This window comes from Lepidochelys kempii, chromosome 1 (assembly GCF_965140285.1).
Source record: "Lepidochelys kempii isolate rLepKem1 chromosome 1, rLepKem1.hap1, whole genome shotgun sequence".
NCBI lineage: Eukaryota > Metazoa > Chordata > Testudines > Cheloniidae > Lepidochelys > Lepidochelys kempii.
The window spans coordinates 310,535,335-310,556,341 of NC_136380.1; the positions used below are offsets into that span (position 1 = coordinate 310,535,335).

General features: G+C 41.5%; 1 protein-coding gene across 22 annotated transcripts in view; it reads right to left on the bottom strand.

Moving 5' to 3' along the window:
- CADPS2 (calcium dependent secretion activator 2) overlaps positions 1 to 21,007 on the bottom strand; it is a 593,917-nt gene that overhangs the window by 400,673 nt on the left and 172,237 nt on the right. For all 22 annotated transcript variants that reach the window (XM_073328224.2, XM_073328216.2, XM_073328214.2 and 19 more), the window contains exon 3: positions 7,821 to 8,153. In XM_073328224.2, the coding sequence (XP_073184325.1) occupies positions 7,821 to 8,153 (333 nt within the window). The remainder of the gene's footprint in view (positions 1 to 7,820; positions 8,154 to 21,007) is intronic.

The window sequence follows — 21,007 nt, forward strand, 5'->3', positions numbered from 1 at the left end:
AAGTCTTCTTGTAAAACACTGAATGCTTTTTCATTATTCTCAGATCCAAGGGTTTGGGTCTGTGGTCACCTATGCAAATTGGTGAGGCTTTTTATCCAACATTTCCCAGGAAAGGGGGGGGGGTGCAAGTGTTGGGAGGATTGTTCATTGTTCTTAAGATCCAAGGGTCTGGGTCTGTAGTCACCTAGGCAAATTGGTGAGGCTTTTTACCAAACCTTGTCCAGGAAGTGGGGTGCAAGGTTTTGGGAAGTATTTTGGGGGGAAGGACGCGTCCAAACAGCTCTTCCCCAGTAACCAGTATTAGTTTGGTGGTGGTAGCGGCCAGTCCAAGGATAACGGGTGTAATATTTTGTACCTTGGGGAAGTTTTGACCTAAGCTGGTAAAGATAAGCTTAGGAGGTTTTTCATGCAGGTCCCCACATCTGTACCCTAGAGTTCAGAGTGGGGGAGGAACCTTGACAGCAATTAACCCCCGCAACACCTTTCCCTGATTCTTTTCTTTTGTAACTGTGCAGTCTTGAATAAAGTTCACATTTAAATGCCAACCTAACATAGCTTAAAAAGGTAATAATTATTCTTTCATCTTTTAAAACTGCATTTCATTATGTTTTGCATTTTTTCTGAGTTAAAATAACTCATGTAAATTTGGGGGGTAATTAGAAATAAGTATCTAAGGTTAAACCTATTGCAGCCCATAAAATCTTCCTTTTGTTACTATTCTAATGAATTCATATTTTAAAATATGTGAACTTTTTTATATTATTTCATAATATTTAATCAATGTTTGACCAGTCAACCATTTTTGGACCAGTCAAATGCCCAGTCCTAGTGGGGAGGTAAAAAAAATACTATATATTCCCACTGGAAGCTGACCTTGGAATTCTAAAAAGTTGTCACTGGTAAACTATATTCTATTAAAAGAGACTACTTCATCTAATATTTTTGCCCCCTATTGTTACAAGAAACACCTATGATCTTTAGAAGTGAGAGATTAGAGATTTTTTTTTGGTATTTTATCAGTTAGTAGTGTAGTTTTAGCTACATATAATCATTTTCACAAGTTCCTTGTGTAGTCAGTTTCCCTCATTGCTTGTGTAGGTGTTTCATAGCAAAAGAGAAGATAAACATCTTTAAAAATAGGAAAATGTGATTGTAAATTGGCAGAAGGAATTAGCGGGCAGGTGCAATATTGGAAAGAACTCTTTCTGAAACACGAGATTTCAAACTGGTAATGTTCATTTGAAACACTAAATATGCACCAAAACCCCCAAGTCCTGAAAGCAGTCACAGAAACACCAATAAAATAATCATAAAAGCTACGCTGACTAAGAGTTTGGATTTTTTTGTGTGTGTTTTGTTAAATTAAGCAGATTATTCCCCTTCTCAACACATACTTAGGAGCAGACTCCCAAGTCCAACTCACAAGCACGGGTGCCATCTTTGTACCCTCCCACTTCTGAGCTACTCTTGGGGCTGAAATGGCACCTGACCATAGGTGCTGGAACTAGGGGTACTGTAGGTGCTGCCGCACCTCCTGCCTTGCGGTGGTTTCTATCATATTCAGGGTTTACAGTTTGGTTCAATGGCTCTCAGCACGCCCACTAAACAAATTGTTCCAGCAGCCCTGCATCTGATGTAACCTAGGTAGCACAGGTTATAGCATCCTATTGCAGGGTGCCTATGGGCAGCAACACTACTGAGAATCATCACAGAACATGGCATTACAGGCCCATCCTCTCTCACCCTATCATGCCCCTTGTGCAGGGGACCTGTAGTGGCGGCATGTGCACAGCAGGCTACAGAGGTCCTATGCATTGAACTGAGGTATTCTCTCCTGGCTGGCTGCTGGGATGCCCTGGAATGCCACTGCAGCAATATACAAGGGCTATTAAGCTAGGGTGAAATTTTCACCCCAGATCTCCCATGCCTCATTCATCCTGTACAAAAATGTAGCATGAAAGATAAAAGGAGTCAACAGGGGGAAAAACAGAAACAAATATATGAGGGGGGAAAGGGGGACTTATAGATGAGAAAAGGAAGACAAAAAATGAGACACAGGAGACTGAAAAGTTAAGGAACAAAGATAGGCAAAAGAGAAAAGAAGGGTGAGAAGACAGTTCAGGAAACACAGCAGGTAAAAATATGACACATTGTTATATCGAAAGTTTGTTGCCAAACTACTGCAATAAAACACACATTCCTGGCTGATATCGATGTCAGGGGACATGCTTATGTGGGACAAGGGGGCTCAGCAGCTCTGCTCATAAATGGGAAATGTGCACAGGATCCTAATGTCTTTACAAACAGGAGAAAAGAGAACTTGCTCTGATTGACGGAGCATGTTCGTTGTAGTGGCTTTGGTGTATAGCAAATACAGACCCAGACACCATACCGGCATCTCTGAAAACTACTATCTTATTCTCCAGGATCTCAGCATTCATGTTTTTAAAATTAAGTCTCTAGCTGTTATGGCTGCAAAGAAACCTCAAAACTCTTAAGAGAGTATAACTGAAGCAAAGATGTTAATGATTTCATTCCTCTTGATAGCAAGGCGCGGAGGGTATTACAGATCTGCACAATTCCCTGAGACTGACATCTCATTTTGGTGCCACACATGGGTGGTATTTGGGAGATGCTACAGCTCCCCTCCACAAAAAGCCAAACCCAACAGTCTCGCAGAGCCCATGTGCATACGCAAGCCACACCAAGAGGCGCTCAGGCTCAAACAGCTAATAAAGACAAGCGTCACACACAATTATATTTTTACTATCTGCGCAATTTACTGTAAGCAGCATCACATTTTGAAGACTCAAGCTGAACATATTTTGTGGACAGAGCTTAGAAGAATCTCACAGCCTCGCCTCCTATTCTCCCCAGTTCAAACCCTGGCTTCAGTGTGTATTTGTTAATTCTTAACAGACCATAACTCGGCTCTTGCAAGTTTAAAATGTTCTAAAATGGAGGAAATTGCATCAGTTATATCAACATTTTTCAGAGGGGAGGAAAAGGACCATTTGGTTGAGGGCTGTGAAGCAGAGGACCATATGGAAAGAGAAACAAAGCATCAATTTTACCTCCTACACGTGAACCAACTGGTCCTCTGAAATACCCGATGCACTTCAATCCCCTCTCCCTTTCAAACTGGCAGTGGAGGTCCTCTTCTTCCCCCCTGAGGAAAAGGGGAATTGGCGAGGAGGCAGAACTGAGTTAGAAGACACAGAGAGGCAAAACTTCCCCTTCTCCTGTCAGGTACTCCTGCTACTTCATCTACTGCAGGGAAAGCTGAGGGCCCAACATATTCCACAGCCATATTCCTTCTCCCATTTTTCCCACCTCAACTTGCGATGGCTGGTGAGTTTCACTTTACCCGTCAGTGAGAAGCAGCATCCCTAGAGATGCTGAACTCCCCTGAACAAGGATGAGAAGGAGGAAGCTCCATTTTTGAGGAGGTGGGGCACAATACTGCAGGCAACCAGTAGTGGCGCTGCTGGAAGCCTGCAGCAAAGCAAAGAGAACAGCTGCTTTCTGTACTCCTGCCTAACACAGGCAGCTGCTGCAAAACTTGCAGAGGATCTGCATGGGAGACAGTGAACAGAGGTTGGTAGGCAGCACTACTTACTGTTACCCACATCAATGGGCCTGACAACTAGCAGCTTAACTGTAGGACAGTTTTCCCCTCAAAGATATATTCTGTAGCCTGGTGTTTCCAAAGGGACTGGAAGTACAAAAAGGAGGACAAATAACTTACAACTCTCTGCACAAATTGTAATTATACAGATTTGTGAGAGTGATGGTTGTTTTTCACAAAGGATGAATAAACTCACTCAGGATTTCATTTCAGACTCCAAATCTGTCAGAAGCAGAAACCAGAAGCTGACTCATCAAAACCTCTATCAAAAATTCAGTTTTAACATCTGTTTGGTTTCTCACCTCTCTGGCTGTTTCCTCTCCTCCTGGATAGTATTGATTGTCACTATCTGTAAATCTAAAAAGTCATGGCTAAGGGAAATAAAAGAACATGGAGTGGGGATAGGCATGTAAACAGTAGGTGCTGTCTGGAATGTAATTTTGCTTTACTTTAATTTTTCACTTTACTTTTGCTCCCATTCTGTGAATACCCTGAAAATACAGGGAAGTAGAAAACAAATAACACTTCTTAGCTATATTGGGATGTGAGGGCTTTCTCGGTCAAAAACTACCATTAAATACATAAGGAACAGGTCACTAGCTGCCTGTGGTACACTTGCTGTGAAAACTGAAATTTATGATATTAGACTATGGAATAATCTCCCAAAGAGAGAAGCGGAAACCTAACTGCTTGAACTGGACCGCACAAAGCATTACACAAAGTATGCTGCTTGGAACAATCCTGTACTGTCAGGAGGATGAACTGGATCAATGTGGCTCAACAGGTGGGCTGCCACCTGGAAGCAGTCACCAGGAGATATCCTATGGGTTGCACTCCCCTGGTTAAAGGCAACGAAATCCTTGGAAAACTACGAACAATAGTGAAAGTGGTCAGGAATGGGTTTGAAGTAGTTCTCTCCTTCACCACTCCTTCTGGCTTGCTGTGTGTTGCTTCAATCCTCTACCCAAACTGGCAATTGCTCTGTTCCTCACCCCCGAATGGGTACCCACAATGGCTTGGCTCTGGGACAGGTAAAGAAGTGCTCCAAGGAGGCGTAGTAGGATTCCCAACCTGCAGAACTCAGCACTGTGCAGGTAAGGAGGAGGGGAAAGTCCCATTCCACTCCATAGCACCAGCTCCCCATACCAGAAGTTCACAGCACTAGGACTGTGGAATATGATCAGTATTTTTAGTCATTTTGCAGGTCACAGACCAAAAATGGACTGAAAACCACTGGACTCGATAGAGCTGGAAAACCTCTATTAGCCTAACTTCCATAATTCTATCAAAATTCCTCCACTAAATCAAAGGAATGCCTTTGGGCATAACCATTAGGTTGTGCTAGCGCAACTATTTTCAGTTTCTAACAACCAAAATCCACTCTTCATAGCTCTACAGACATATTCGTCCCTGTTACGACAGTATAAATCCATAGCAATATCATTTACTTCAGTAGAGGTACTCTGGATTTAATAAACGTAATGGCAGAATTTGGCTGTCTACAAGGAAAAGGAAAGTGGGACCTAAAAACATCAGGAGCCACCTAGGAAAAGAAAGTGGAAATGAAAATAAAATGCAATTCTAATAGTCTTTAAAGACTATTTCTACAGGGTCTCTATTACAGCTATGGCTGTCTATTTGTAGAATAATAGAACTGATTTATTAACATTTTATGTGATGTTAAATATCCCTTTTGCAAAACATTTTCTACCTTTGCTTGTGATCTTCATGCCCTCAGAAGTCAGTCCCATGCAACTTCCCCATGTGAATTGGGGAGAATGTCACAAAGCTAGTTGTCCTCTGGTGGGTACATGCATGGAGGAGGAAAAGACCAAGGGAAGAAGGATGGGGAGGGGGCAAAGAGGACAAATACAATTATGGAATAATTTCAACCTCTTTTCACTTAAACCTCTATTTCCTGAGAAGTAATTTTATTTTATGGACAAGCAGCTGGAACTGAAAATGAGACACCCTCAATATAGCCAGAATACAAACATTAGAGTGTTCCATCCGAGAGAAAAGCTGAGAGTGTGAGAGTCACTCAACACTGCAAATGTTTCAGTGACAGGAACAATTTTGTTGTATAATTTTATGTCAATCCACTGTGCAAATTTAGTAGTCAATAAAATTCAGGATTTCTCATTTCCCCATGTGCTGATATGGTCCTGTTGGTGTACACTGGCCTGCCACATACAGCATGGGGGAAAAAAAGTCTGAAGCACAGTCTAGTCCCATGGTTCTCAACCAGGATGTGTGTACCCCTGGGGGTACACAGACATCTTCCGGGGGGCACGGCCACCCATCTAGGTATTTGCCTAGTTTTATCATAGGCTACATAAAAAGCACTCATGCAGTCAGTACAAACTAAAATTTTATACAGACAAAACAAGAGACTGAGCAATTTTTCAGTAATAGTGTGATGTATTTTGTACACTTGTATTTTTATGTCTGATTTTGTAAGCAAGTAGTTTTTAAGTGAGATGTAGCTTGGGGGTAAGCAAGACAAATCAGACTCCTGAAAGGGGTACAGCAGTCTGGAAAGGTTAAGAACCACTGGTCTAGTCGTTGACGTATAGGCCTAGGACTCAGGTGATCTGGGTTCAGTTCCCAGCTCTACCTCAACTTGCTGTGTGACCTTTGGCAAGCAGACATCTGTGTTTCAGTTTTTCCTAATGGCATAATTATATCCAGTTAAAAGTGAGCTTCTAAGTGTTCATTCATTAATAATAGCAAAGTGCTTGGTGATCATTGGATGGAAGGTCTCCAGAAGTGTTATTTTATGGAGTTTAATCTGACCACTCCTGAAATTATACAATTATCTGGATTTGTATTGATTGCACTGTATAAATACCTACTGATCTGTTCCATTAAGGTTAAGCGCAGTGATGTGAAAAAATAAAAACTTGTGCACAAATAAAAAGCACAAAAAAAAAGTGCTTAGCCTAAACAACGAAGTGCAAAACAGCCAAAAATATGTAGGAAAGTCATATGGAAAAGTTAGATAATAGGATGCCTTTTAAGGATTTAACTTTTCTTGATGTTATAAACAAATAATTTGGACAAGGTATCAATACAGCCACCATCATTTTTTGCATTAAAAGGTCAAGTAATGGCGAATTTACAGTCACACCATTGTTAAGACAAGATCAGCCAGCTACGTAAGTAAATAAGTTTAATTAATTTATATTTACTTTGGTAGTGGTGGTGGTTGCAGTGAGATAGCTGATGTCTTATGAAGGAACAGATTTAGTAATTACAGTACTTTTTCATTCTAAAATAGTTCTATGATGCTTTTGAGAAAAATAGCAAGGTTATAGCTACAAGAACATTTTAGCAGTCTACAGGTTTTATGGCAATACATTCTATATTACAGTAGAACCCTGTTTATCTGACGCTCCATTATCCAGTTCTTGTGTTAACCAAACAACCAGTGCATGCAAATTCAGAAGCAGGTAATCTCTCCTGTAGCCGCTAGATGGTGCTGCAGCCTCACACTCTTCCATTCGCCAGTTTATCCGATTTTTTATTATCGGATATGGCCCAGGTCCCAATTAGATCGGACAAACAGGGTTCTGCTGTACTAGTAGGTTGTTTATTTTGTAATTGATTTAGATCAAATCCTGATTAAACTGTCTTTGCTCTGGTTCTATTAATGGTTTGGGGAGAATCATTCTTCTTCCACAGTGCAGAACAGCAAAGAAGATGCTAACTCAGCTCATTGGAGTTAGTAGCAAGAAGGCCACCAAGCTCCAATGCACACAAAATTTCATTATAGGGTCAGCGTAGTTACATTCCCATTCACTATGCTCCTTGCCCACCTAGCCTCAAATTCCTCCCCCTTGCCCGCATTTCCCATGCTGCCATGGAGAGGCCATTATTAAAAATATATCAACCATACCATGTTCTACCATCACCCAAATCACTGCAGCAGCAAGATTTTAAAATGTATCAATAGATTTTTGGATCATTAATGATTTTTCTTTTTAATAAAGAAGCCACTCTAAAGCTACCATGCGCAGGGTGTAGTCTCCTTGTGAGGCCTCTCTGTAGACATGGGATGCCATACAATAGAACTACATGATTCTGCTGTGATTAGGGTCTGCTGCACTGATGGAGGGTGTGGAGACAAGATTTGGCATTTCGGGTGCAAAGGCTTTGAATGCTACAGAACTGAGCAAGACCAATTACTTACTTGGCAGGCATTATACATCAACTGGTGTTCCAATTTTTTGATCCCTAGAATCTGTTGAAACATTTCATACAGCTGTTCTTTGCTCAGAATAAGTTCTGATACAGCACTTAATGCCATCCTATTGGGCTGTTTGCACAAGTCCTCTTCTCCCTTGCATATGGCATCATATTTGGCTATCCAAGAGCTTAACACTGTCTCTTTGCTTAATCCATCAATTTCTGGCAAACTTCGGACCCTTTTTTCTATATTTTTCTTAAAAACATCTCTAAAGTCATTTGCAGAGCATCCTCCACTGTGAACCATTCTGGCAACTCGGTCACTCTTGAGAAAAACCTTTTAAAACAAAAAACAAAAAAAACACAGTTAGGTATGGGCATAAAAATTGAATACCCTAGTGTATAGAAATTACAGACTAGCATTGTGCTACTATGAAAAATGGCTTTATAATGTAAATTACACATGCAAAAATTGTTACGTTTATCATAAAGAAATGTATTTTTTACAAGTTAATGGCTTCAATTAATAAAAGAACCCAACAACCTTATATGAAACTCTACACAGAATTACTATAGACAAATTACATTCTTCTGAATGTGCAAAAAGTTAATTTAAAACTGTTATCTACAAGACTTCCTCTTTCCTCTATGGCCATAAGGGAAATCTAAAATGAACTGTAAATATTTATGAAAATATACAGTCTCCCAACATCTATGGTTCATGTTGGCAGGGGGAGTCTAAAATGATCAATTCCTCCTGAAGATAAATATATTTAAGTGAGACTTTTTTTTTTTTAAGTCCATTATTTTTTGAAACACCATTGGAGGAAAATGCAGCCCTCAGCAAATTTTGCAACAGTATAGACTCAATAGTAGGATGGAAGTGGAACAACAGTGTTATAAGAGTTGAGATTGAGCGGAGCAGGTGCTTCACAGAATCATAGAAATGTAGGTTTGGAAGGGACTTCGAGAAGTCATCAAGTCCAGCCCCCTGAGTAAACCTAGACCATGCCTGATGGATGTTTGTCCAACCTGCTCTTAAAAACCTCCAGTGATGGGGATCCAACAACCACACTTAGAAACCTATGCCTGTGCTTAACTATCTTTATAGTGAGAAAGTTTTTCTAATATCTAACCTAAATCTCCCTTGCTACAGATTACCCCCATTATTTCTTGTCCTACCTTCAATGGACAAGGGAAATAACTGATCATTGTTCCGTTTACAATAGCCCTTAACATATTTGAAGACTAATCAGATCCCTCCTCAGTCTTCTTTTCTCAAAACCAAACGTGAGCTGTTTTTTTAACCTTTCCTCATAGGTCAAGTTTTTCTAAACCTTTTATCTCCTCTGGATTCACTCCAATTTCTCCACATCTTTCCTAAAGTGGGGCACCCAGAATTGGAAATAGTACTCTAGGTGAGACCTCACCAACGCCAAGTAGAGCAGGACAATAACCTCCTGTGTCTTACATACAACAGTCCTGTTAATATGCCACAGAATATTAGCCTTTTTTGAAATTGCATCACACTGGCGACTCATCCTCAATTTGTACTCCACTACAACCCACAGATCCTTTTCATTAGTATTACCTCCTAGCCAATTATTCCCCATTCTGTAGCTGTGCATCTGATTTCTCCTTCCTAAGTACAGTACTTGTAGTTATCATTATTGAATTCAGGCCAATTCTCCAATTTGTCAAGGTCATTTTGAATTTTAATCCTGTCTCCAAAAGTGCTTCCAACACCTCTTGGCTTGGTGTCACTTACCAATTTTATAAGCACACTCTTCACTCTACTATCCAAGTCACTAATGAAAATATTGAATAGTTACGACCCAAGACAGACTCCTGCATGATCCCACTAGAGACGCCCTCCCATTTGACAATGAATCATTGATAATTACACTGAGTACAGTCTTTCAACCTGTTGTTCATCCACTTTACAGTAATTTAATCTAGACTGAATTTCTCTGTGTTGCTTATGAGAACGTCATGTGGGATGTGTCTAAAATCAAGATACATCATGTCTACTGCTTCCCCCCATCCACTAAGTCAATAACCTGTGAAACAGGAAATTAGGTTGGTTTGGCATGATTTGTTCTTCACAGATCCATGCTGGTTATTCCTCATAAACCTGTTATGCTCTAGGTATTTACAAAGTGATTGTTTAATAATTTGTTCCAGTTATCTTCCCAGATAACAATAAGAAGTCCAAGGATCAGAGAAAACCATGAGGTGGGCAAGTAACAATACTGAAGGGAATAAGATGATCAGTGCTAACACAGGATGGTTGGGAGTACCAGAAGAGAGAACAGTGGAGTTAATGTTGCATAAACTTAGGTGACATACTGCAAGATTCTCTGTTTAAAAGTCCAACACATTAGAAGATACGAGGCCAATATAAGGTAACTGCAAAAACAAATATTAGTAAATAATTAATGAAGTTTTATTAGTGTTGTATAAGTTTTTAAAATTTAAATAAACGGTATTCATACATTCCTCTAAGCCACTTCTTATGTATGGAATTAATCTGAATGGCTACTTTTGTTCAGCTCTTTAGAAACTCTCTTTAAGACTTATTTCTACCACCATGTCTGCAAGAAATTGTCCCACTAATAACTGTAACACACAGGAAAAGAGGCATTCAGACATAGCTGATATCTAAGAAAAAAAAGAAAATGCATACATTTTGATTGTACCCCTCTCCTCCACCTTTTGAACATAGTTTGCCTACGTAGGCTGGAAGCTTTTTAAAGGACAAACTGTCTTTCAGTGTGTTTGGACAGCACCTAGCACATTGTGAGCACTATCAGAATACAAATGAAAGATGACAACAACATACAGGGTATGTCTACACTTCAAGCTGGGGTTGTAATTCCCAGCTCAAGTTAGTACACTAACAACAGAGTGAAACTGCAGCAGCGCAAGTAGCAGGAAGGGTTAGCCGCCTCAAGTATGTACCCATCTGAGATGTCTGGAAGGTACTCCAGGCGGCTGGCCCCTCCTGCCACTCATGCTGCTCCAGCTACACTCTAATTTAGTATGCTAGATCAATCAGAACTAGTGCGGGTATGTCTCCTTGAATCACATCCCCAACTCAAAGTGTAGACATGCCTGCTGTTATTAGAGATTCCACCTTCCTCCACATGCACGAGGACAGTGCATCTATCCAACAACTTAAAAACATTATTTCTTGGGCTGTCGATTAATCGCAGTTAACTCACGCGATTAACTCAAAAAAAATTAATTGTGATTAAAAAAAGGAATCGTGATTAATCGCACTGTTAAAACAACAGAATACCAAATGAAATTTATTAAATATTTTTGGATGTTTTTCTACTTTTTCAAATATATTGATTTGTATTACAACACAGAATACAAAGTGTACTCTGCTCACTTTATATTATTTTTACTACAAATATTTGCACTGAAAAAAATAACAAAAGAAACAGTATTTTTCAATTCGCATCATACGAGTACTATAGTGCAATCTCTATCGTGAAAATGTAACTTCCAAATGTAGATTTTTGTTTGTTACATAACTTCACTCAAAAACAAAACAATGTAAAACTTTTGAGCCTACAAGTCTTCTCAGTCCTACTTCTTGTTCAGCCAAATACTAAGACAAACAAGTTTGTTTACATTTACGGGAGATACTGCTGACTGCTTCTTATTTACAGTGTCACCTGAAAGTGAGAACACGCGTTTGCATGGCACTTTTGTAGCCAGCGTTGCAAGGTATTTACGGGCCAGATATGCTCAACACCTTTGTATGCCCCTTCATGCTTCGGTCACCTTTCCAGAGGTCATGTTGGTGATGCTCATTAAAAAAATAATGCATTAATTAAATTTGTGACTTGAACTCGTTGGGGGAGAATTATATGTCTCCTGTTCTGTTTTACCTGCATTCTGCCATATATTTCATGTTATAGTAGTCTTGGATGATGACCCAGCACATGTTCATTTTAAGAACGCTTTCACTGCAGATTTGACAAAATGCAAAGAAGGTACCAATGTGAGATTTCTAAGTATAGATACAGCACTCGACCCAAGGTTTAAGAATCTGAATTTCAAAATCTGAGAGGGATGACAATGTGAAGGATGCTTTCAGAAGTCTTAAAAGAGCAACACTCCAACGCAGAAACTACAGAACCCGAACCACAAAAAAAGAAAATCAACCTTCTGCTGGTGGCATCTGACTCAGATGATGAAAATGAGCGTGCGTTGGTCTGCTCTGCTTTGGATCATCATCGAGCAGAACCCGTCATCAGCATGGATGCATGACTTCTGGAATGGAGGTTGAAGCATGAAGGGACATATGAATCTTTAGCGCATCTGGCGCGTAAATATCTTGCATCACCAGCTACAACAGTACCATGCAAACTCCTGTTCTCACTTTCAGGTGACACTATAAATAAGAAGCAGTCAGCAGTATCTCCCGTAAATGTAAACAAACCTGTGTTAGCATTTGGCTGAACAAGAAGTAGGACTGAGTGGACTTGTAGGCTCTAAAGTTTACATTTTTTGTTTTTGAATTCCGTTATTTTTTGCACATAAGTCTACATGTGTAAGTTCAACTTTCATTACAAAGAGATTGCACTACAGTACTTGTATTACATTAATTGAAATATACTATTTATTTTGTTTTTTACAGTGCAAATATTTGTAAATCAAAAATAAATATAAAGTGAGCACCGTACACTTTGTATTCTGTGTTGTAATTGAAATTAATATATTTGAAAATGTAAAATGTAAAAAACATCCAAAATATTTAAATAAACGGTATTCTGTTATTGTTTAACAATGCGATTAATCGTGATTAATTTTTTCAATAGCTTGACAGCCGTAATTATTTCATACCATGTGCAAAATAAAAATTTGGACTGTACATGTCAACAAAGAAGAGTGAAAAAAGAAACAGAGAAGGCCAAGCAGGATGTGTTAGGGAGGTGTTGATGCTCAGTGATTTGAGCAACTTCTACAATATATTTTAAAGATTAATTTAATTATTTAACCTTCCAAATGTCATAATGACCCTTACTGTCTTGTAACCTGTAGATTATCTGGGACTAAAAGAGCCATGATCAAAACTTGGGTTAAAAGATTTTTTTCCTATACCTAAGGATTACATTTTTGATTAAACGGGTTATCTGTTTAATCACTTCTTTTATAGCTATCGATATATATCAGATGCGTTTCCTAGTGCATAAAACTAGGAGCTGGCATGGGCATAGATGATTTACTAGTTTAATTTCCTCAACACATTGTTCAAAAGAAAAATTAGAATCTAATTTCAGAACAAAACATATGGTCAGAAATTCCCTGATGCAGTGAACTTTACTAACACAAATTGGTGCAAGTGCATTCTGTTGTTTTCTTGTTAAAATACTTTGCAATTAAAACTACAGATGTTCCCAAACTTACGCAATCGTTCCATTCCGGAAAGCCTTGCGTAACTCGAATTTTGCATAAGTCAGAAACATATACCTGAACATTATGCAAAACCAAAAAGAAAAAAAAACCCTCCTATTTCTAGCTGACGGAACTTTCTCCATAAATGCAAATTTGCATAAATCGGGTCTTGCATAACCCGGGGACTGTCTGTATGTAATTTATTTCTTACAGCATCCTCAGTGAAAACAAAGTAGTCAAATGATTATTTAAGAAACTAAGAAGGGCTCATGTAGCTTATGCTCCACTTTCTCTCTTTTGTATTCTGTATCACAACAATAGATCTTCCACCACACTAGCATGCAGGGCTTACAAAATAGATTCAGACACAGATGGACTAGTGACATACCATGAATCAATCTTATCAAAGGTTTCATATCACTGTTTACTTCCAATGCAGCTAAGTACAACTAATGAAAAAAATTGGTAGATCATCATACTCTTCACGCTATCCCCTCCTTTGCCTGTCTTGTCTACTTAGACCCTATACTCTTTGGGGAAGGAACTATCCCTTTCTCCTCTCTTTGCACAGCACCTAACTCAACAGAGCCCCTAGGAATAAGAAGAAGAAGAAATGGGGGGGGAGGGGAATGGTGCAAAATATTTTACCATGTTATTCCATACAATTTCATAACCCCAATGTTTTGTTTTATTATAACATTTTGAGATGACATTTTCTGAAGCATTTGAAAAGTCAAACAACACCTTTTTGATCAAATATTGGCTTGCAAATTCTCAATGCATGTCAATTGTTTCTAGAAGCATCATAGGCTGGTAAATGAATCAGGAACTTCCAAATTCCATTCTCATTTCTGCCACTGAGTGGCCTTAATTATGCCTACTAATTCACTGTAGTACTTTGCAAACGTTATTAGTAATGCCTCACAATGTTTGTTATGTTGGGTGAAATTTCACTGAAGCTGGGGGGGTGCAATAGCTACCCCTTCTTCAGGATAAATGTGAGGAGCAGTTAAGCTCCTTTTCGAGTAAGATAGACAAGCAAGAGCCATGACCAAAACCACATGCAAGGTGGGTCAGAAACTGAACTATTTGGGTGTAGGGGGTTTGCTGGGTATTGTTTGGTGGAACTGTGTGAGAGACAGAAGTAGCAGAAACACCACAGAAGTAGACAGAAAGCCACCAACAGCCAGCAAAACATTTGTAACATGACACTGAGAGAAAGATAAGAGAGAAAGTGTGCACTTTTTGGGTAGAGTGTGGTTTGGAAAAAGAGGCTTGGAATATTGAGCAAGGAATCCATCTTGTGTTCGATTCCTACTGTGTTCAGGGAAACAGGACTTGGTACGTTCTTATAAATAAACAAGATTATCTCAAAGAAATACATGACTATTATCAATTTCTCCTCCCAATTAAAATAACCCAACAGACTCCAAATACTGGATAACTGTTTGGGTCAAAAGGAGTAGCAGTATCACTGCCCACATTTTGCAGCTACAAAACTGGTGATCAGAGATGTTAAGTGACTTGTCTAAAATCACACAGCAAGTCAGTCTCAAAACCAGGATCAGAACTCCAGATTTCCTGACTCCAAGTCTCAAGTTTAAATACCTAGCCAAGTGGGATAATTTGGAGTGAACTCATGAATCCTGTTTGATATTATGAAGTTATTACGAAAGCAGATGTATCATGAAGCCCTTTTGTCAGTGTGTATCCACCATGAGCAGGAAGGGTTACATCACGTCTCTGCCAAACCAGGGACAAGGCAGGGGGCGGGAAGTGAATACTTAGAACTCAATAACCATCTATTCAAGGTAAAGTACCCTGAGACAGTGGGGCTGCTTGAGTTTGGAGAAGATACTTCCTCTTGCTGCATGAAGGGAGGGGGAGAATGGAGAGCAGTGGAAAGTTATCAGAAAAGGACAAAGACAGGCGAGCAAAACAAAAGTTTATAAAAGGACTCACAGAGAAACACAAAGGAAGTTTGAGCAGGAGTGGGGAAGTGGATGGACTGGCTAAGGTTAGACCTAGGGAGAACGGCTCCATGTGACAGAAGGGAAGTAATGCAGCTGCAGGGGAAGGATCCTCCATCTCAAAGACGACCCAGACCCCAGCCCAAAGAACACTCTGCAATGGTGAGGAAACGTGCCTTGGGGTTATTACTTTTGTATAGATCTGTGTACATCTTGCTTGATTAAGTAAAGAGCAATGTGGCCTACCATATGGCTCCTTGAAGAGGTAAACCAAAAGGTTTGGGTGGAGTTCTGGGAGAGGGTATATTTAAACTACAAGGGAATTCTGAGGGACCAGCACTCAGCCCAGGGGCTAGGCAGCTTGGCCACAAGGTTATAGCTCCGAGAAGGGGATGATAGACAGAAAATGTGCCTTGGGGCCACAAAATATGGACAGTCCTGGGCTGAGTTCAGACTCCAGTGGCCTAAAACACATGGGATCCAGTGGCTCGGTCCCCTCCCAGCAGTCTGGTGAGCCACTGCCAGCAGGGATCCTGACCAGATCTATGACACCAAGTCACTTGGAGACAATAAGAAGGTAAGTGACTTGCCTAAGGTCACTGACATACTGGACTAAGCAAAGACCTGGAAGTCAGGAGATCTGAATTCTAATCCTGGTTTTGAGACTTACGCTCTGTCATACTTTGAGCAAGACACACGGGGTGTGATTTTCAAAAGATGGTATGTATCTGCACCTCCCACTGACTTCAACAAAATTTTCGGGTACTCAGAAGGTCTGTAAATCAAGCCATTAGCCTCTTGCTTTTAGTTGCTCTAGCTGCAAAAGGGGATACTACTACTACTTAGGTACCTCAGAAGTATACTGTGAAGATTAATGCTTGCATAAATGTTTTTATAGTACTTTGAGTTTATGAAGCACCTTGGAAATTTTATTATACAGTCTGGAGGAGAAAAGAACAATTGCACAGGGAAAAGCAAACATCCCTCCCTTTAATCTAGCTTTGATGTCTTCCATAGAGCCCAGGGCTCTCCCACGCAGCAGATCGAAGGTAAACCTTTGGCTAGACAAAGAGGATACTCCTCCACTGTTCACAACATCTGGGGCATATGATTTGAGTCCATGATTTCAGGTTAAATAAAAGAGCAGGTCAACCATTCATGTAGCACTTTCCTTGGCTTCTGCAACAGGCTATATTTTTCTATCTGTAAACTTCCAGAGCAGTTTGTAAATCCTGGATTCTCTAGCAGACTGTTGGAATGCTTTGCTGTGACCTTCACTCACTGATCTGCTTGAGACTGGAGCAATAGTGCAATTCATGGTGCCATCATTCAGCAAGATTTTGTCACATTCGTGTTGGGTGAGACAGCAAGGAGTTGTGATAACTGCAAAAACACTGTTTTTCAGTCATATGATACAACATAAGTTTTCAGCAACAGAGTGCATTTTATACTCCTGAGGGCATTCTGAGCCAAAAAAATTAAAAATTCTGTGCCAAAAAAAAAATCTGCACACAATATTTTAAAATTCTGCAAATTGTATTTGTCAAATAAATGTGGAGGCTCCAGCATGGCATTGGGGAGCACAGGCCACTGGCTGCAAAAAGATGGGAGATCACTGTGCCGCTCCCCCCCGGGACACGGACTCAGCAGTGAGGCTACACTCTACCCTGACACAGTGCAAGGACCGGGCCTGCCCCAGAAACACCCCGGGGACTGCCCCTCCATGCCAGGTGCACTAGGTGTGGGCAGGCAGGCTCAGCAAGACAGGATCCAAGTGTGTAGGGGGTTAGTGTGAGGAGAGCCATGTGTGGGTTGAGAGGTTTGTGTGTGTGGCAAACTGGGTGCAGGCAGCTCAGTATGGGGGTGGATCTGGATGCACAGGGGCTTGTTGCGGGAGGGTTCTGGGTGCAACAGTAATGGGACTCTGCAGGAGGGTGAAGGTGGTTGGGGTTCAGCGGGGGGGTCTGGGTGTGGGGGGCGATAGAGCTCAGCGGGGGTCTGGGTTTGGGGGGCTTAGTGTGGAAGGGATCCAGGTGCAGCTGGTTGCAACTCTGTGGGGTGAGGGTGCAGGTGGCTTGTTCAGGTGGTCCGGGTACAGGAGGAGTGGGGGTCATTGTGGGGAGGTTCTCAGTGTGGGGGTGAGGCTTGGCAGGAATGAGGGGATCTGGATGCATGGGGGCTGGGAGGATGGGGGAGCAGATCCCTGTACAGGGATCCCTCCCCCTGCAGCTGAAGAGCAATGGGTGCAGGAAGTGGCATGGGGAGTTTGCAGAGCTTCCTGCAGCCGAGGGAGAAATCTGGGGGTGAGTCGAACTCAGCCCCAGGTATGTTGTAGGGGAAGAGGAAGTCTCATCCTCCCCAGCCCAGCCGGGGACTAGCAGCTGAACATGCCGCAGGGTAGGAGCCACCAGCTGGGTCTTCCCCAGTCCCGCCCCCTGCTCCACATTGATTTACCTCTCTGCCGGCTGCCCTGGACACCAGAAACATGCTGCTGGGGAGGGTCACATGAACGCTCTTGTGGCTTCCCTTTGCTTCCCTGTCAGAAAGTCATTTTTCTGTGGGGAAGCAAAGAAATCTGCGGGGGACAAAATTCTGCCTATGTGCAGTTGTGCAGAATTCCCCCAGGAGTAAAACGTTTAAAAGTAGTACATTAATAAAATCTGCTTTGGAGCTTGTCCCTATGCTTTATAAAGCATGTTGACTATAGATTAACTCAAAATTATTTTCTATCAATCAAATTAAACAAAGGTAAACATGCTTATGCAGTAAAAAAGAATATATCAACTTTTGAAATGTTAATTGTATGAAAATTTAATAGGGAAAGGAAGATGCATCAACACCCTATCCTCTAAAATCACCTTTACTATAAGTTGTATTTATATTACAACACAAAATATTTCAAGGTATTTAATTCAGCAAATACATGACACATTATTAGAGTGGATTACAAAGATGTTACAAAGACACGAAACTTCAGGGTACAATTTGCACACCATCGAAAGTTCATATGTATCTACTGAGAAGGAACTGATCTGACTTCTTTAATGCCTCCATCCAGCCTCAGGATAGACTCTTAATGAATGATAATTTCCCTATAGAAGTCATTGAAAATAAATAAATCACAACATCCTTAATATAAACAGCTTATCACATACTTTGGAGAAAACCGTCTTAAGATAAAAATGAATAAAAAACCAGGAACATTCATACATAAAGGCTATATTTACAAAATATTATGTTTGTGACAGAAAAACTACAAAGGAAGGGAATTTCACAGTTAAGAGTGAAATATACCATATGTACTATAAATATGACAATGCAATGCATTAAAAAGACATTAAGAGATTCTTGTTCCTTGTATTGAAGGCATATGATTCATTTCACTTTAAATGCAAAATTCCATGCTTTCTATTGTGTTTGTTGCGGTTTTTCTCCTGAAACTTATAGCGCCTGTTAAGTTTTTGTGCCTGGATTTCCTTGCTTAAAAAAAATTTCATGAAATCTTATAGTAAACCCCGCTGTCCGAAGGATGTTGTGCTGCAGTGAAGTTAGACAGCACTGACATCGTAGCTGGAATGGTTCCATTACTCCATCTATCACCATTCCACAGTACCCAAGCCACTCTTCAGGGAGCCTCCTGGCTGAATTTCTGCACTCCCGTGGTCTGGGTTCATACTTTACTCATCTCTACAAGGTATAGACTTTAGATCTCATTGCATACACTTTCTTGCCAGCACCCATTTCCATAGCCATTGTTATAAGCACCCCAGTCCTTCACTTTCATTCCTGCAGACTAGGGCATACATGAAACCCAATCCTCTCCCTAAATCAGGTTGTTCATTTTGATAATTAGTGCATTGGTTTAAAGAATGTGTTTAACAGTAAGTTTACAGAAGATTTTTCCCCCTATTGTTCTTGTATTTAAAACTAGGCTTAGTTCTAACTAGCTAAACTACATAACCTAGCCTTAGCAAGGTAGCTACCAGGGCTTGGAGATAAGAAACATTCATGGATTAATCTAAGTGAAACACGGAAACCTCAGTGGTAGTGCTTTACCAGTATACCAGCTAGCACTCCTAATGTGGATGCAGCTACACCAGCAAAGCTGTACCAGTACAGTAAAACCACCCTCCAGGAGCAATGGGTGAAGACAAAGGATCAGTTTATTTCTATGGAACACTGCACTAGATGGGTCAGCCAGTAGTAGCCTTTTAAGATACCTTCTGCCTGTTCAGGTTGGGGCATAGAACTTTGTTGTGAAAGATTTCTTGTTCTATACCAAAACATTTTTCACTTCCCCAGAACAATCCCAGTCTACCATATTTACCCACTCAGCATATAGGCTGTCAGACTGAAGTCAGTGGGACAGTGGAGACCTAACATGGACCTCATCCACAGACATAAAAACCCCACATGACCGCTGGTGTCAAAGCATCTGATGCTGGGGAGATCAGAGTGCCTGGCTGGCATATAGGATGCAATCGGAACAGACTGATGACAAGAGGCCAGCTTCCTTTCCTGAGGAGCTCTCCTGACTTTGTGTAAGCAGGGGAATGGTCCCGCTATTGTGGGGAACTTTCCTGGCTTCTGCACTACCCTGGTGAAGTGGGCTAGCAGAAGGATCTGAGTCCTTGCTCCCACTTCCTTTACCCAGAGGCCTCCCTGTCCTCAAGGGCAGCCTTACCACTTTCCTGTCTGGCAGAGTCCTTGTAACCCCAACAAGGCTGGGCCCAGGATTCCTGGGGGGCTCGACCTCCAACCTTGCTGTGGTCACCTAGGACAGGGGCTAGGGTGTCCCCACTCTGGGGTACTCTCTGTGCACTGAACACTTCCCTGAACCACTGATCATTACATACAATTTAAAGCAAATATTCTCTTTTTAAGTTAATTGCTAATTAAATTAATGGTAAGGAAAAATGGGAAAGGTTAAAGGAAAACAGACCACCCCGCTCAGTGGCAGGCAACATCACAAACAGTGTTTCTGTAATGTCAGGGCAATTCACAGTCTGTCCCTTGTAAGTCCCAGGCCTTCTTCTCAGGCCCTGGCTGTGCTGCAGGGATGCTGCGGGTTGGACACTTGCTCTGGTGGTGGCCACACACTTCTGGGCTTTGGGTGGTGGGACCCTTCTTCCCAGCGTCAGCCCCCCATCGGGTTAAAATCCCCTCCCAGTCTGGCATGCAAGAGCCCTTGGCTGGGGGGGGGTCTTTCTGCGCTCGACCTTTTGCCCAGGATCCCCCCTTGGCTGGCCCCAGTTGCTCACCACACCTGGCTCTAGCTCCAGCTCCACTCTGCCTCAGCACTGATGATGCTACTGGCTCTGCCTCCAGCCCCTTGGGCTGCTTCTCTGGCCCCTCTGTCTCTGTGGCTGCAGCTCTGCTCCCAGCACAGGATCTGCTCCCTGGGCTGCATCTCTGGCCCCTCTGGATCTGGCACAGTTCTGCTCCCCAGCTCAGCTTGGGCCCCTGCTCTCTCCTTAGCTCTGCCCCACTCTGTCTGCCCCAGGCAATTCCAGCTCACACGGAGGACGGGACTTCCCTGGTCTCCTGACTCCCTGATTAGCCTGCCCACCCTGTCTATCAGGCTGACCTGGAGCATTTGCTTCTCCCCATTGTTCCTGGGGACTGTCAGTCTCAGGGTCCTGATTTCCCATCGACCCTTCCCCTTTTTTTGGGCACTGGGAGTTTGCCCTCCAAAAAAAACCCTTACTGAGTTTAGTCCCCTTGCATTTGCTACAATCCATAAATCACCAAAATGTATAAGTATTTAAATGGATCACCAATCTCAATCCTGGAAACGACTCCTGGGTCA